The 12,463-nt window shown below is 56.5% G+C and overlaps 2 protein-coding genes across 4 annotated transcripts; both read right to left on the bottom strand.

The window, feature by feature from the left end:
* Nucleotides 1–725: 725 nt before the first annotated feature.
* On the bottom strand, nucleotides 726–7,025 carry S100A16 (S100 calcium binding protein A16). Of its 3 annotated transcripts, none has more exons than XM_014791876.2 (3): nucleotides 6,872–7,025; nucleotides 1,807–1,984; nucleotides 726–1,511 (listed from the first exon to the last, which is right to left on the bottom strand). In XM_014791876.2, exons 2-3 carry the CDS (start codon nucleotides 1,957–1,959, stop codon nucleotides 1,353–1,355), a joined length of 312 nt encoding a protein of 103 aa, XP_014647362.1. In that variant the 5' UTR covers nucleotides 1,960–1,984; nucleotides 6,872–7,025; the 3' UTR covers nucleotides 726–1,352. The 3 variants fall into 3 exon arrangements, with proteins under 3 accessions (XP_014647362.1, XP_087299159.1, XP_014647363.1); XM_087443033.1 differs by lacking the exon at nucleotides 6,872–7,025 and adding an exon at nucleotides 5,561–5,658; XM_014791877.2 differs by lacking the exon at nucleotides 6,872–7,025 and adding an exon at nucleotides 2,693–2,803.
* A 1,153-nt stretch (nucleotides 7,026–8,178) lies between these two features.
* On the bottom strand, nucleotides 8,179–10,307 carry S100A14 (S100 calcium binding protein A14). The gene is made up of 4 exons (XM_004436060.3): nucleotides 10,284–10,307; nucleotides 9,800–9,907; nucleotides 9,211–9,357; nucleotides 8,179–8,984 (listed from the first exon to the last, which is right to left on the bottom strand). The coding sequence occupies exons 2-4, from the start codon at nucleotides 9,827–9,829 to the stop codon at nucleotides 8,847–8,849; spliced, it is 315 nt and encodes a 104-aa protein (XP_004436117.1). The 5' UTR covers nucleotides 9,830–9,907; nucleotides 10,284–10,307; the 3' UTR covers nucleotides 8,179–8,846.
* Nucleotides 10,308–12,463: the final 2,156 nt, after the last annotated feature.

The following is a 12,463-nucleotide window of genomic DNA, read 5'->3' as shown; positions in this document are numbered from 1 at the left end:
GATGTTAACCCAGGGCCAGTCTTCCTCAGCAAAAAAGAGGAGGATTGGCATCTGATGTTAGCTCAGGGCTGGTCTTCCTCACAAAAAAAAAAAAGGAAAAATTTTAAACTTTGGGGTATACCACCCCAGGTTGAAACCCACTGACCCAGAGCCCCGCAGGCTGGACTTCCTGCATGTTTCTCTGCCTTGCCACAGGGCAGGGTCTCTCCATGGCAGGGGCCCCCTCAGGGCAAGAGTAAGGGAGAAACAAAGAAGCTGACATCGTTCCATCCAGCAGCTACAAGTTGTGGTTTCCTTCCCCCACCCCCCCGCCCAATTCCACTCTGGTCTCCCACACGCATCTTTTCTTGCACCCCTCCTTTCCCACCCCACAAACTTCCCTGGGTATTAGAGTAATCTGTTGATGAGGATTCAAGGTCTCAGCGCTACTCTGACTCAAGACAGGGTGGCGGCCTCTCTTTCATGGAATTGTAGTGAGGACTAAATGGGACACACCGTGTGCCTGGACGTTGAATATGAGTCTGAGTCTGGGCTATGAGGGCCCAGAGACAGGGACATGTGGCCTTTGGCCCTTCACGGAGCCGGAGGAAAGTTGCCGCTGCCTCAGGGCTGACAGCACATTTTGGGATCTAGGAGTTCTGGCTTCTTTTTTGCTCCACCCTTGGGGTTTCTCAGTGAGATTCCCTCTTACCTGGGGGCCCAGGCAAAGATCACCAAGGCATGAGAAGGTTCCAAGTAGTGGAAAGGTTTTAATGAGCATCACAAAGGGACTAGGTGAGGGGGATACAAACTTTAAATCCAGCCTTTATTGCCATCAATTCAGTGGCTGAGTAGGAGGGAGGGTGCTCAACCCTGCTTAGCTATTCCCAGACCCAGAGGCAGCTAGAGAGGAGACCCTGGAAGTCTTCTCCACCCAGCAGAGGGGCTGAGGAGAAGGGGAGAGGTCTCTGCTGCTGCAGCCAGGAGCAAGGAGACCTCCAGCAGCAAGCTGACCTCCAGAGGTCAGGAGAGACTCAGAATCAGGCAGGAACATCAGACGTCGGAAGAATAGATGGACCGAGCAGACGAGGAAACTCTTGGGGTCCCCAAACAGCATTGAGATCTCACAGAGGGGCCTCCCAGGCCTGCTGGCTCCAAGGACTGAGACCCTCAGGGAGGCACCCTCAGACTGAAACACTCACAAAGGGGCCCTGACATCCCCCCTTCCCTGTTCATCAAGGGTCGGGAGAAGGTCTGGAGGGAGAAGTGAGGACAGGGGACTGGGTGGGCAGGAGGCTGAGGAGCGGGCCTGGGAAGAACATCTGGGGCCAGGCATCAGGGCAATGCCATGAGGGGACGGAGGGAGGGGTCCTCTAGCTGCTGCTCTGCTGCTCCTGCTGGCGGATAAGGTTGGCAATGGGGCCAGTGATGCCACCTATCAAGGTCCAGTACTCATCAAAGCTGATGCGCCCATCGTGGTTGGCGTCCAGGTTCTGGATGAGCTTGTCAGCAGCTTTTCGGTTTCCTGTGTCCTGGGGAGGAACCTGGATCAGCAACGCTGAGAGTGGCAGCCCCACAGGGGCTGAACCCTAGGCAGAGTCCCAGGATCTGGCCTGGGCAGCTGCTACCCTTGGAAAATGGGAACAGAGCCCTCACTGGCTCAGGCCTGGGCACTACAAGAGGACAGAGACCTGGGTGGGGTTGAGACCCTGCTTTGGGCGGGTAACTCTGAAAGGACAGAGGCCACTGTGGTGAAGGACACCCTGAGAGGATAAGAGCTTCGGGGGCTTGGAGGAAGGCCAGGCCCTTGGGTGGAGGGGACCTCACCGTCAGCATATGGTTGAGCTCTTTCTGAAGCATCTTCCGGAAGCTGCTCTTGCTGATCTTGTTCTTGACCAGGCTGTGCTTAGACACGTATTTGTAGAAGTTTTCCACCAAGACGACGACCGCCTTCTCCAGCTCTGTGTAGCTGTCCGCCATCTCACTGCCTCACTCCTCGTGGGGCCTGGGCACCATGAAAGGAGGAGATGAGAAGAGACTCCACGGGCCAAACCTCTTCCCATCTCCCTGCCCTTGTCCTCCTCCTGCATGCCCCCTCACCCTAGGCCCTTGGCCCCCCCAGGCTGGCTGGTCCTCGGGAGGAGGCAGCAGGCAGGGAGCGGGGGTTACAGAGTGGGCCTGGAATGAGAACTATGTGGCTCCTCTAATCCAGGTGCTCTCCAGCTCAACCGCCTCAACAGGTTCTTTAGGCCCTTCCCCAGCCCCAGGCACTGGGTTTGTCAGAGCCCCAGTGAGAGCAAGAGGCTCCCGTGGGAAGAGGAGGAGAGTCAGTGCCCATCCCTCTGCCCTCTCCACACCTGGCCTACCCAGGGCTCCTGCCCTGGGGTCAAGCACAGCTAGGAACTGCTAGCATGAGCCAAGGGGGCTGAAGTGTCAGGAGCCATCGTCCCCCGCCCCACAATTGGCTGAGACCCCAGTCCCAGGCAACAAAGCAAGAGGTAGGGACCTAGGCGCTCCCCAATCCCTTCAGCCAAGCTCCAAGACAGTGAGTACAGGGTCTCAGGCTATGGCTGCCCCTCTCCGGGGAAGGACAATGTGCTGATCCATTGAGTCAGATTTTGTGCAGGCCCCCAGCCACACCCTGCTGGCCTGTGCTCCCTCATAACCACCCGAAATATACAGCAGGACGCAAAGACCCCCCCCATGCCATTACCTAAGGGGGAGCCAGGCCTGGTTCTGCCCCAGATGGAGATGGAGCCGCAGCCAGCCAGAGGCGACACACGTCACCCCCTGGCCCCAGGACAAAAGGCACTCACATCCCCGAGCGGATACAGCCTACTGAATAACAGGATATGAAGGGAGCAGGCGGGTCTACTCTGTGAGTCGCCGCCCATGCCCAGAGCCCCCCCAAGTGAACCAGGACAAATGAGCCGAGCCTCCCCTCCCGCCCCTAAGCCCAGGAATGAGCTGCAGCTGCCCTGTCCATTGGGTCCTGGCAGGGGAAGGTGGACACACCCACCGTCAGAGCCTGGGCATCCTACAGTCCAATTTGGAAGGGAGGTCGGCTTTGCCAGGCCCCACCGCAGCCCCTGCCCCTGCCACCTGCTTTCTAATCCCCCTCGTGGCTGTTCCTCCTCTGGTGCCCAATGCCTTGCCCTCTGCACCTAGCTGAAGCCCATCCAAATCATGCCTCCCACGGGAAGCCTGTCCTGACCCCTGGCCTCAGTGCCCTCCTCCCCTTGCTCCCACAGACTCTCAGCCGGTGTTGGCTGGAGCCCACAAACTGGTGTGGCCCCAGTCTCTTCCTGGATCTTGTCTCCCCAGACACCAGACATTCCTTGACGCAAAGACAGGGTTTCTTACATGCAGCCACTGTTTTCTGAACCAAACAACAGAACTTGTAGACTTTGGGACCATTTTTTTAAATCCTGGGTATACAACCTCCCTGCTTTGAATCTCTGCATCTCCTCTCCCACACTGCCAGGCCCACTCCTCACTCAAAGTAGACATTCTATAAATATTACACCTCCTTCCAGCCCTGATACTAGGTATCCAAAGCCCATGACCATCCTTCTAAGATTTTTCTTTGATGAAGCTTTTTCTAAAGGAAGGGTGGTTCCCAGAGGGACTAAGCTGGGATGCAGGAAGGAGAGAGAGGGGTCAGGCTGGGGCGTCTCTGACCAGGAATCCTGCCCTTCTCTCCCCTGTCTTGTCCATCTGACCACTCTGGTCTGTGACCAGAAGGATGAAGTAAGGAACCAGGACTGCAGGAAACATTCTTTTTCCATGCTCTTTACTAACTATGTAACTGTGTGGTTCAATGTTTATATCTTTGTTAAGACTTCCATACAAACACTCTAACATTCACAAATGAGGAGGGAAATAATTTTGCAATCCATGAACTGTCTGCTCTGCTGCCCTTGAGTGAGGAGTAGCCCAGGGCCATGACCAGCATTCCTGGGGATTCTGAAAGAAGTACCCACTTCAGCAAGAATTGTGCCAAGCCTACTCCCAACCAGCCTTGGGAGTGGAGACAGAGTTCAGAGAACCTCCAACCTTAACCATCCCAGACTTTGTTCCCTAAGTGAGGAATCCTGTGGGAAATAGTCAGGGAGAGGAAAGAGAAAGAAATCAGTTTTGGGGGTAGTGTGCCTCTGCCCCTCTCCTCCCTGGCCTGCTCATCCCTCCCACCAACTGCCTTCTTGGAGTCTTGTTTCTGTAACCAAGGGAGCTTCTTCCTGCCCTTCCTCCATACCATGCCCCAGCCCCTACCCGGCAAGACACAGGTGAGCACCCAGAAGACAGTTCAGCCATCTGCTGTCAGGTATGCAGTCACCCCAGAGAGGTAGCTTCAGCATCTCTGGGCTTTAGTTCCCAGGCCCCCCAATAGTCCGCCCCCTACCTTCTTCTAGTCAAATGGACAACACTGGCAATAACCACCTGGATAAGTGTTTTCTGAAGGAAGGGTATCAGAATGGGATAGTCAGTTGTCGTTACCTCTTACTTCCTCCCTCCCCTGGGGGCCAGGAGACAGGCTCTGCTACCCCACCCATTGGACAGTCACCTGCTCCTCCTGCCTGCCCCGTCCGCCTCCCACCAACCAGGCTGGAGGCTCCCCAGGCATGGGGCTGGGGTGTGCTGTGCCATCAGCCCCTGCCTCAGAAGGGTAGGGCAGAAGACACATCCTGCATTGACTTTGCCACAGGTAGATCCTGACCTGATCTCGAGAGGGGGGAGGTGGACATGTACCTTGGAGCATTCCAAAAAAATGGGAATGAGGGACAACTTGTGCTCCAAAGGGCCCTATTCCCTGGGGCCCCCAGCCCTTCCCCAAAGTTCTCATTGTCTTCTCCTTGGCTGATTCATCAGTGAGCAACCAAGAGGCCCCCACCCCCACTCCGCCCACCTCAGCCCAGCTTGCTGAGTCCTCTAAAAGCCCAAATAGCTCTGACACCTTGCCACTCAGGTCTCAGCCACTCAAGCCCCACCCTCCCACCCCAGGTTGTGGGCCCCACCCCTCCAAGTGCCTCCTAACCGCCCTCCATCCCTTCAACTCCCCAGTCCCCTTCAATATGGAGCTCTGAACATCCACCACACCCTCCAAAATTCACCTTCTCTTCCCACCTCCACTTTTTTTTTTTTTTTTTGCTTGAGGAAGATTGTCCTTGAGCTAACATCTGTGCCCATCTTCCTCTATTTTATATGTGGGTCGCTGCCACAGCGTGGCTTGATGAGTGGTGTAGGTGCTCGCCAGAGGTCCCAACCCATGAACCCAGGCTGCCGAAGCGGAGCGTGGAAACGTAACCACTAAGCCACCAGGTGGGCCACTCCCCCCCGCCCCCGCCTCTGCACACAGTTCTTGAGTCTTAAATTGTTTCCAAGTGTTGGCTTAGGTCCCTGGAGTCCTATGCCTCCTAGTCACCATCCTCTATAGAGCCTAGCCCACTTTCAAGCCTAAATTTGGCATTCTCTGTGTCCCCTCCATCTATCTTGAATTGGTTCACTCATTTTTCATTTGCTTATTCATTCATTCGCTAATTTACTCACTCTCATTCATTCACTCACTCGCTCTCTTACTCACTCATTCGTTCATTTCCTTCTTAATTCACTCCTTTGTGGCAACCACCTTCGATGCACAAGGAAGGTGCAATCTGAACTGTTCAGCTAACACTTTACTCTGTCTGCAAGGTTGTTTCAAATTCATCCCTCCAGCCTCAACAGCGCAGTTCTCTGCTCCCTTTTCTCAGGCTCTTTTCCCTGTGCCAGAGTCCAGTATCTCACACAAGCGCCCCTGCCTCACCCCTCCCCACCCTTACAGGACTCACTGCATCTAATTCGCATATGCATACACACAGAGAAAGGAATTCTGTCACTCCTGACCCCCTCTGCTTGGATGACCCATCTACCTTCCACCCACTTCCGCTTTTGGAGCACGTAGCCCCAGGAAAAAGCCTGCTCCTCTGAAATTTTTCCAGACAAGTGAAGTTGGAAGAGTTTGTTGTGGACACACTCAGACACTGCTGCACCTGGCCTCGTCAACACCCAGAGAGCTCTTTACGTGGTCCATGGGGAAAAGCTGAGCCTTGCTCACCGGCACCTCCAGTGCTCCCTCTCCCGGCACCCCTGCCCTCACCCCCACCCCACAGGGCTCGGCAGGGGAGTGCTCCTAGAGTACAGGTGGCTCCACCAAGCAAAGCAAGTCAAGCCAGAACCTGCCTGGGTCCTGAGGTGGAGGAGAAGCTGCCCGGGTTCCAGGCCCCTCTCCCAGTGCTCCCAGGATCCCCAGGGGCCTCACCCAGGCTCCTCCCAGCTCCCATTGTCCCTCCCAAGGAACAGCTCCCAGAGCTGTTCTCACAACGGGGCCTGCGGCCAGGGACCTGCCTGAGTCCTGAGGTGGGGAAAGGCCACCTCAGCACCTGCCTCCTCTCCTCAGTCTCTCGGTCTCCCTGGGCCCTCCCTGGCTCCTCCTGGACCCCCTCATCTCCCCCAGGACACAGCTCCCAGACCCGGGTGAGGCCTGTGTCCAGGGTCTCACCACCCCCTAACCCCCACCAACACTCATTTGCCCTTTTTCTGTTAGGGGAGGATCTGAGCAGCTGTGGGCAAAGCTTCCAAACATTCCGCCCCGTGGCCGCAACCCTGGAGAGGCGCCCAGTCAGCAGCTGGGCTGGGGAGGGGGTCTCACCACCCCATCCACTCCTCTGATGGCCTCTCCAGCCCCCAATCCCACCAGAACTCTCCATTCCCATACCGGCCTTGAAAGTTAACAATTAACGAAACCTTCCTGCCCAGTCTCTGGCAGGCCCCCTTCCCTGCCCCTTCTCCTCGCCTCCCAAGCCTGTGGGGCTCTCCAGTAGCCCCAGACCTCCCAGGACGGGTCTGGGGTGCTCACCTGCCTCCTCAGTCCACCTCCTCTCCAACAGGGCTCTGGGGCCTGGACTCTGGCACTGCCAAGCAGCTCCCCGCTCAGCCCAGCCAGGACTCCTCCCCGCTGCACTCCCAGAATCTGTCCCACTCCCTCCAGGCCCTGCCTGGCTGAGCTGTCTCGGTGGGGAGGTAGTGACTGAGCTCCCTCTTGACTTGGCCCTGGGGTTGGGCCCTTGTTAAAGGGATACACACCTTTTTTAACACCACTCCACCCCAACCCCAGAGGGAGTGGTAGAAGCTGGAACTCCCTCAATCCCACCCTCCTAGCCCTGAACAGCCTAAGCAGAACCTACAAGGTGGTAGGGAAGGGAAGGAAGGGAAGGACTGTCACCGGCTCTTCTCACCTGGGTCACTGGGAGCCCAGTTTCAGGGGCCTCCGACAGACAAGTTCAGTTAGCATTCCAGGCCAGCCTGGCTGGCCACAAAAACTTCCCTGCTGTTGGGATTTCAGGAGTAATGCCTGATTTCTGTGGGCTCAAGTCAGAGGGTAGACACCAGGGACCAGAGTCTGGCTCCCTGGTCTTCCATCTCCAGTTCAGCCCATCAGGAGCTCTCCTGACACCCATCACTAGGGCCTCTCACGTGCAGCAGAGGATTCCTCTGGACATGCCCCTCCACCCCTTCCCCAAGATATCCAAGGAAACTGCCTTGTTTGACCTCCCTATACAGAGGGAGCAGCTGAAACCGGAGGGGACCCATTCTCCCACTCCAACCGTGATGACTTCAGCTCCCTGGGCTCTCACTAGGTGACAGGCCCTCTGCTAAGTACTTTATATGATGTTCACATTATCCTCCTAATAATCTTGTGAGGGAAGTACTATTAATATCCCCATCTTGCGGATGAGGAAACTGTTACTCTGAGAGCATGCCCAAAGTTCCAAAGATAATAAGTGGCAGAGCTGGGTTCAAACCCAGGCTGGTCAGCCTGTTTCTCAGCCTCACATTTCCCTTGTTACTAGTCAGCAAGGCTCCAGCACACCTGGGTTCATATCTTTTTCCCCAGGTGTGCACACGTGCCCTCTTCTCCTGTCAGAGGGCCAGCCCACTGGCAAAGAGGAGTCTGTCCCTCAGAGAAGTCCAGGTCTCCCACCTTTTGGGCCTGGTACCATCCTCAACTCAAATCCATGGGGAAAAGTGAGTCCCCATTCATTTCCACTGCCAACCACTGCAGCCTCACATGTCCCATGCCACCTGACTACTCTGCCATTCACCCCAAATCCCCCTCCCCATGGACCCATGGTCCCCAGGGGTGTGTCCAATCAAGACAGCATCTTTCACTTTTTCCATTTTTTTATTAATCAAATGATACAAAACAACCATCATTCTGTAAATGCCCAAGCACCCAGCTGTTCCTCTCATTGCCAAAGTCACACCCTCCTCAGCTTCTCCCCAACCCTGCTCTCTCTCTTCCCCTATCCTAGCCCAGGGACAGAGTCTTGGCAGGAGGCTGGGCAGAACTGGGGGCAAGAAGGGACAGCACTGAACAGACAGCTATAGTTTGGGTTGGAGAAGGGATTAGGAGGGGTAGGTTCATAGAGACCCTTTTTAGTACCAAATATCCAGCCCTATTCCCACCTCTCTCCTTCAATCATTTCCCATAGCCCAGTTCCTTTCTGCCCTTCCCCTACTATCAAGTTACTTGGCCCTCACACCATCCTTATCCCTCCAGCATCCCTCCACATCCGCCCCTGGCTCCAACCCACCCCCTGAGCCTCCCTCTGGTGGGGACTCCTGGACCCATTAGCTCCATGGAGCTCCCAGGGATGAAGTACACAGAGACCCCCAGGAAGGGTCATTATGAATCTGAACCTTGCAGAGGTGAGACAGGTACGGGCTGGAGAACAGTGTGGTGGTGCTGGAGAGAGGAGTTTTATTTCCAGGCCATAGTCTCTAAGGTCCCCTTTCCCCAACATCCTCCCACAGATTCCAGGGGAAGGTTCTCAACTCCCCTGGATGGGGCTCTCCAGCTTCACGCTCTTGGCTGCTTCTCCAATCAGTTCCCAGAAACTCCCGAACTCCAGTTTAGAGTCGTTACAGCTGCCCAAGTTGGCAATTTTCTCTTCCAGCCCACAGTTGCTCTAAGGGAAGGAAGACAAGACACCACAGCTCCATGAGGCAGCACCTTCCAATCTTCCCACCCTACCCTGCCCAGGGGCAGGAAGCAGGGCCCGAGTCCACCTGGCCCTGGCAAGGGGGAGGGGCTGGGAGTGGCTAGTGCCAGGGGCCTGGCAGAGTGGGTGGGGTCTGGAGCACTTTGGTAAGGAGTCAGGGTACTGCCTGGGGCAGGGTCCACTCCCTCAGTACCGGCATGAGGTGGGGCAGCTGCTGGGTGACCAGGTCCCGTAGCTCAGAGGGCGTCAGCGTCTCCTTCCCACCCTCCACTGAGTACTGGTGGAAGTTCTTGATGAGCGTCTCAATGGCTCTCTCCACGTCACTGAATTCCTGAGCATCCTGAAGGCAGGAGACATCACCCACGTCACAGAGGCCACCCACCCTACAACACCCTGCTTCCCCAGGAGCCCAGCAAGGCCAACAAGGCAGAAGACAGCTGGAAGGCACACAGGCTCCCACCCACTCCAGAGCCCAGCATCCAGCCCCCTTCGCCCCCTCTGGCCTCTGCCCTGAGCCACAAGTTGGCCAAGGCTTCCTCTCCACCACTCCCCAGCCCCCAGGCAGGGCAGGTCCCAGCAAGTGGCCCAGGCATCCTCTTCCTGGGAGGGCTCCATCTGCATGACCCTGTGTGGGCACGAGAGAGGGGGCTCAGGTCTCACACGCGGGGTCTGGAGTACAGAGCAAGGCCAAGGTGAGGGCGCTGAAGTCAAGGAGGGACATAGACCCTCAGGGTGAAAGACAGGAGTATAGATGCAGAAAGGCCAGGAATAAATGGGCCCACCTCAGCGTTGGCTGACCGACACTGTCCCATGGTGTCCGATGTGCTTGGTCCTTTGGTGAGAGTTTTGTGGTCCTAAAGCCTGTCCCAGAGGAGCTGATGGCTCATGATCTGCTTAGAGGAGTGGGGAGGCTAAGGTGGGGGGACAGCTCAGCATTTCTCAACTACCCCCTTTGGCTCCACCCCAGACATTCTGTGCCTCACCCAGGAGATCAGAGCCAACTCCACACAAGGCCCTATCCCTGCCCAGGCTCCAGGAGCTAAGGTCACAGCCCCTAGGCCAACCCATTTAGAGGGAATCCCTTGGGCCTCACCTTAGCTTCACTCCTTCCACCTCCTCCAGCCCCCCACCTCTGTTCCTACACATACACCAGCCTCTAGGGCCTGGTCCCCCAGCCATTCTCCTGGCAGACTAGAGCAGGACAAGCTAAGTGTGCCCCCTGGACAGGGGCAGCCCCCTGGGGTGAAAAGCCCTGCGTCTCCTTACCTGCTGGGAGCCGCTGAGACAGGATGGGAGGAGCCAGCTCACCTGAGCTCGGCTCTTATACCTGGGGGAAGGTAGGGGAGGCAAAGGGCTGGGCCTCATCCCTAAGCCACCCCCGCTATTGCAGCTGCCTGGGCTGTGAGCCAGCTGTATGGGCCCCACCTTCCATTCGCCAGAGCTCTGAGATCCCGCCCCCACCCTTGCTACAGGAGGGAACCAAGGAGGGCCGGGTCTGGGATGCCCCTGGTGCCAGAACAGCAGGCAGAGTGGAGTGGCGAGAGAGAGGGAAGAGGAGTTGGGGAGGGAGAGAGGGAGGGCTGGGAAACATTGTGGGGTCTAGCCTGGGAGGTGGGAGGGCCTCAAGGAACTGTAGAGCAGGGAAGTGGAAGGGTTCTGAGTCAATACCTGGAAAGGAGGAGAAGCAGAGTCTGATAAAGGCAGACACAGAGGAAATGAGGGACATGTGAATTGAGAGAGGTCCCCAGGGGCCTCTCTGTACTTTGTCTCGCACGCGCGTGCGTGCATGCACACACACACACACTTTCACCCACTCCTCCCACCAGGGCCAATTTGGATAGTGACACTCAAGCCTGCCGGGATCCCAGACCCCAGCCTTCCCCAGTCCTGATGGCAGAGATGAATGAGACCTTGGTGGGGAGGAAGGAGCCAGAGAAGGGCAGCCTGGTAGAGGGGGCCAGACTGAGGGCTGTCCTGACTTCCCTTCAGCTCCCCTCAGCTCAGCGTGCACATGTGGGTTGTCTCAGGCCCAAATGGGTTATCTGGCAGCAAACAAACGACTTCCTCAAACGGGTTGGGTTGCCTGCTCCTCCCTCCCTCAGAACCCCATGCCTTCCCTAATCCAGTGACTGCACAGCAAACTCCTTCCCAATCCAGTACCCAGGATGACTTCCCAGGGAGCCTGGATGGTAGATAGTTCCGGGACTCAGCACAACCCAAGTGGCCCTCCTCACCTGATGGGAAGAGGAAGGGAGAAGGGCAGGGGAGTCAGTGTGGGTCAGAGCAAGGATGGGTTGGGGCCCAGAGCCCAAGATCCTGGGCTCCTGTCCTAAACTATGAGATCAGAGCATACCTCCCAGTGCCCCTCCCTGTGTCTCCTTCTAGGGCTCCCCTGTACTTTTGGCCTCAACAGGGGGCATCTGTAAGTGTCTCAATGAAAGGGCCCTTCCAAGAGTGTCTCATTCTGAGAGTTCCTCTGAGAGGTCTCAATCTGGGGATCCCTCCCCGAGGGTCTCTCAATCTGAGGGTTTCTCCAAGAGTGCCTCAGCCTGGGGTCCTTCTGAGGTGTCTCAGTCTAGGGGTCCCTCCTAGGGTCTCTCACTATGGGGGAGCCCCCCAGTGTAGGAGCCCTGTGGAATGTCTCCACCAAATGGCTCCTCAGAGAGTCCCAACCTGGGGTTCCCTCTGAGGTCTCAGTCTGGGGGCACTTAGGTGGAAGGTCTCAACCTAGAACCCTTTCGTGGTGTGTGGTGGGGAGCTTGTCTCAGCCTAAATGTTCCTCTGGAGTAACAGCCGCCCAAATGGACACCTGAATGGACGCAGTAACAGCCCCTGGAAGGCAGCACCTACTGGGATGCCCTGCCCCTGCTCCCTCTGGTGGCCAGCAGTGCAAAGCACATGCCCCTCATGCCAAGAAGGACAGGGAGAGCAGCGCCAGGGCGCCCTAAAATTCCACTTCCTACGGCACCGCCGCCACCCTCACTCCACAGTCCTCAAACCAGAACTTTCCATCCTTCTGCTTCACCCGTGCTGTAGAGGAAGGGAGGGGAGGAAGGCCTGGTGTTCCCAAGGACCTATCCAGAGAGGATCTCAGCTCATCACAGAGGCTCTGGAATTTCAACCCAGTTCCCTCTATTCTTGTCTTTGTGACTTAACCTCTCTAAAATCTGTTTCCTCATCTTTAATACAGGACTTAAAAATAGTACCTACCTCAAAGCACTGTGAGAATTAACCAAGATAATGAAAGAAAATGTTTGGCACTGGGCCTGGCACACAGCAAGCCCTCAGCACATGTTCACTGCCATCATTATCACCCAATGGCACAAACCCCAGGAAGAAGACAACAGAGCCAGGACCATGCCCCTGAGCCCCAGGAGGCACTTGGTAGGATATGAGTCACCTCACCTGCCCCAGAAATCTGTCTCTACCTTTCTTTTATTCATTCA

The sequence above is a fragment of the Ceratotherium simum genome, chromosome 2 (genome assembly GCF_057802395.1).
Source record: "Ceratotherium simum simum isolate JZ-2026a chromosome 2, ASM5780239v1, whole genome shotgun sequence".
In the NCBI taxonomy this organism is placed as follows: Eukaryota; Metazoa; Chordata; class Mammalia; order Perissodactyla; family Rhinocerotidae; genus Ceratotherium; species Ceratotherium simum.
The sequence above is the reverse complement of the archived record's forward strand: the minus strand, read 5'-3'. Positions and strand labels throughout refer to the sequence as shown.

Excerpts from the sequence above, each read along its gene's own strand:
- S100A14 (XM_004436060.3), bottom strand. The coding sequence starts at position 9,829 with ATGGGACAGTGTCGGTCAGCCAACGCTGAG. Across the intron at positions 9,358-9,799 it reads GTCGGTCAGCCAACGCTGAG|GATGCTCAGGAATTCAGTGA; the intron begins GTGGGCCCATTT and ends TCCTGCCTTCAG. Across the intron at positions 8,985-9,210 it reads AGCTGCCCCACCTCATGCCG|AGCAACTGTGGGCTGGAAGA; the intron begins GTACTGAGGGAG and ends TCCTTCCCTTAG.
- S100A16 (XM_014791876.2), bottom strand. The coding sequence starts at position 1,959 with ATGGCGGACAGCTACACAGAGCTGGAGAAGGCGGTCGTCGTCTTGGTG. Across the intron at positions 1,512-1,806 it reads AGCTCAACCATATGCTGACG|GACACAGGAAACCGAAAAGC; the intron begins GTGAGGTCCCCT and ends GTTCCTCCCCAG.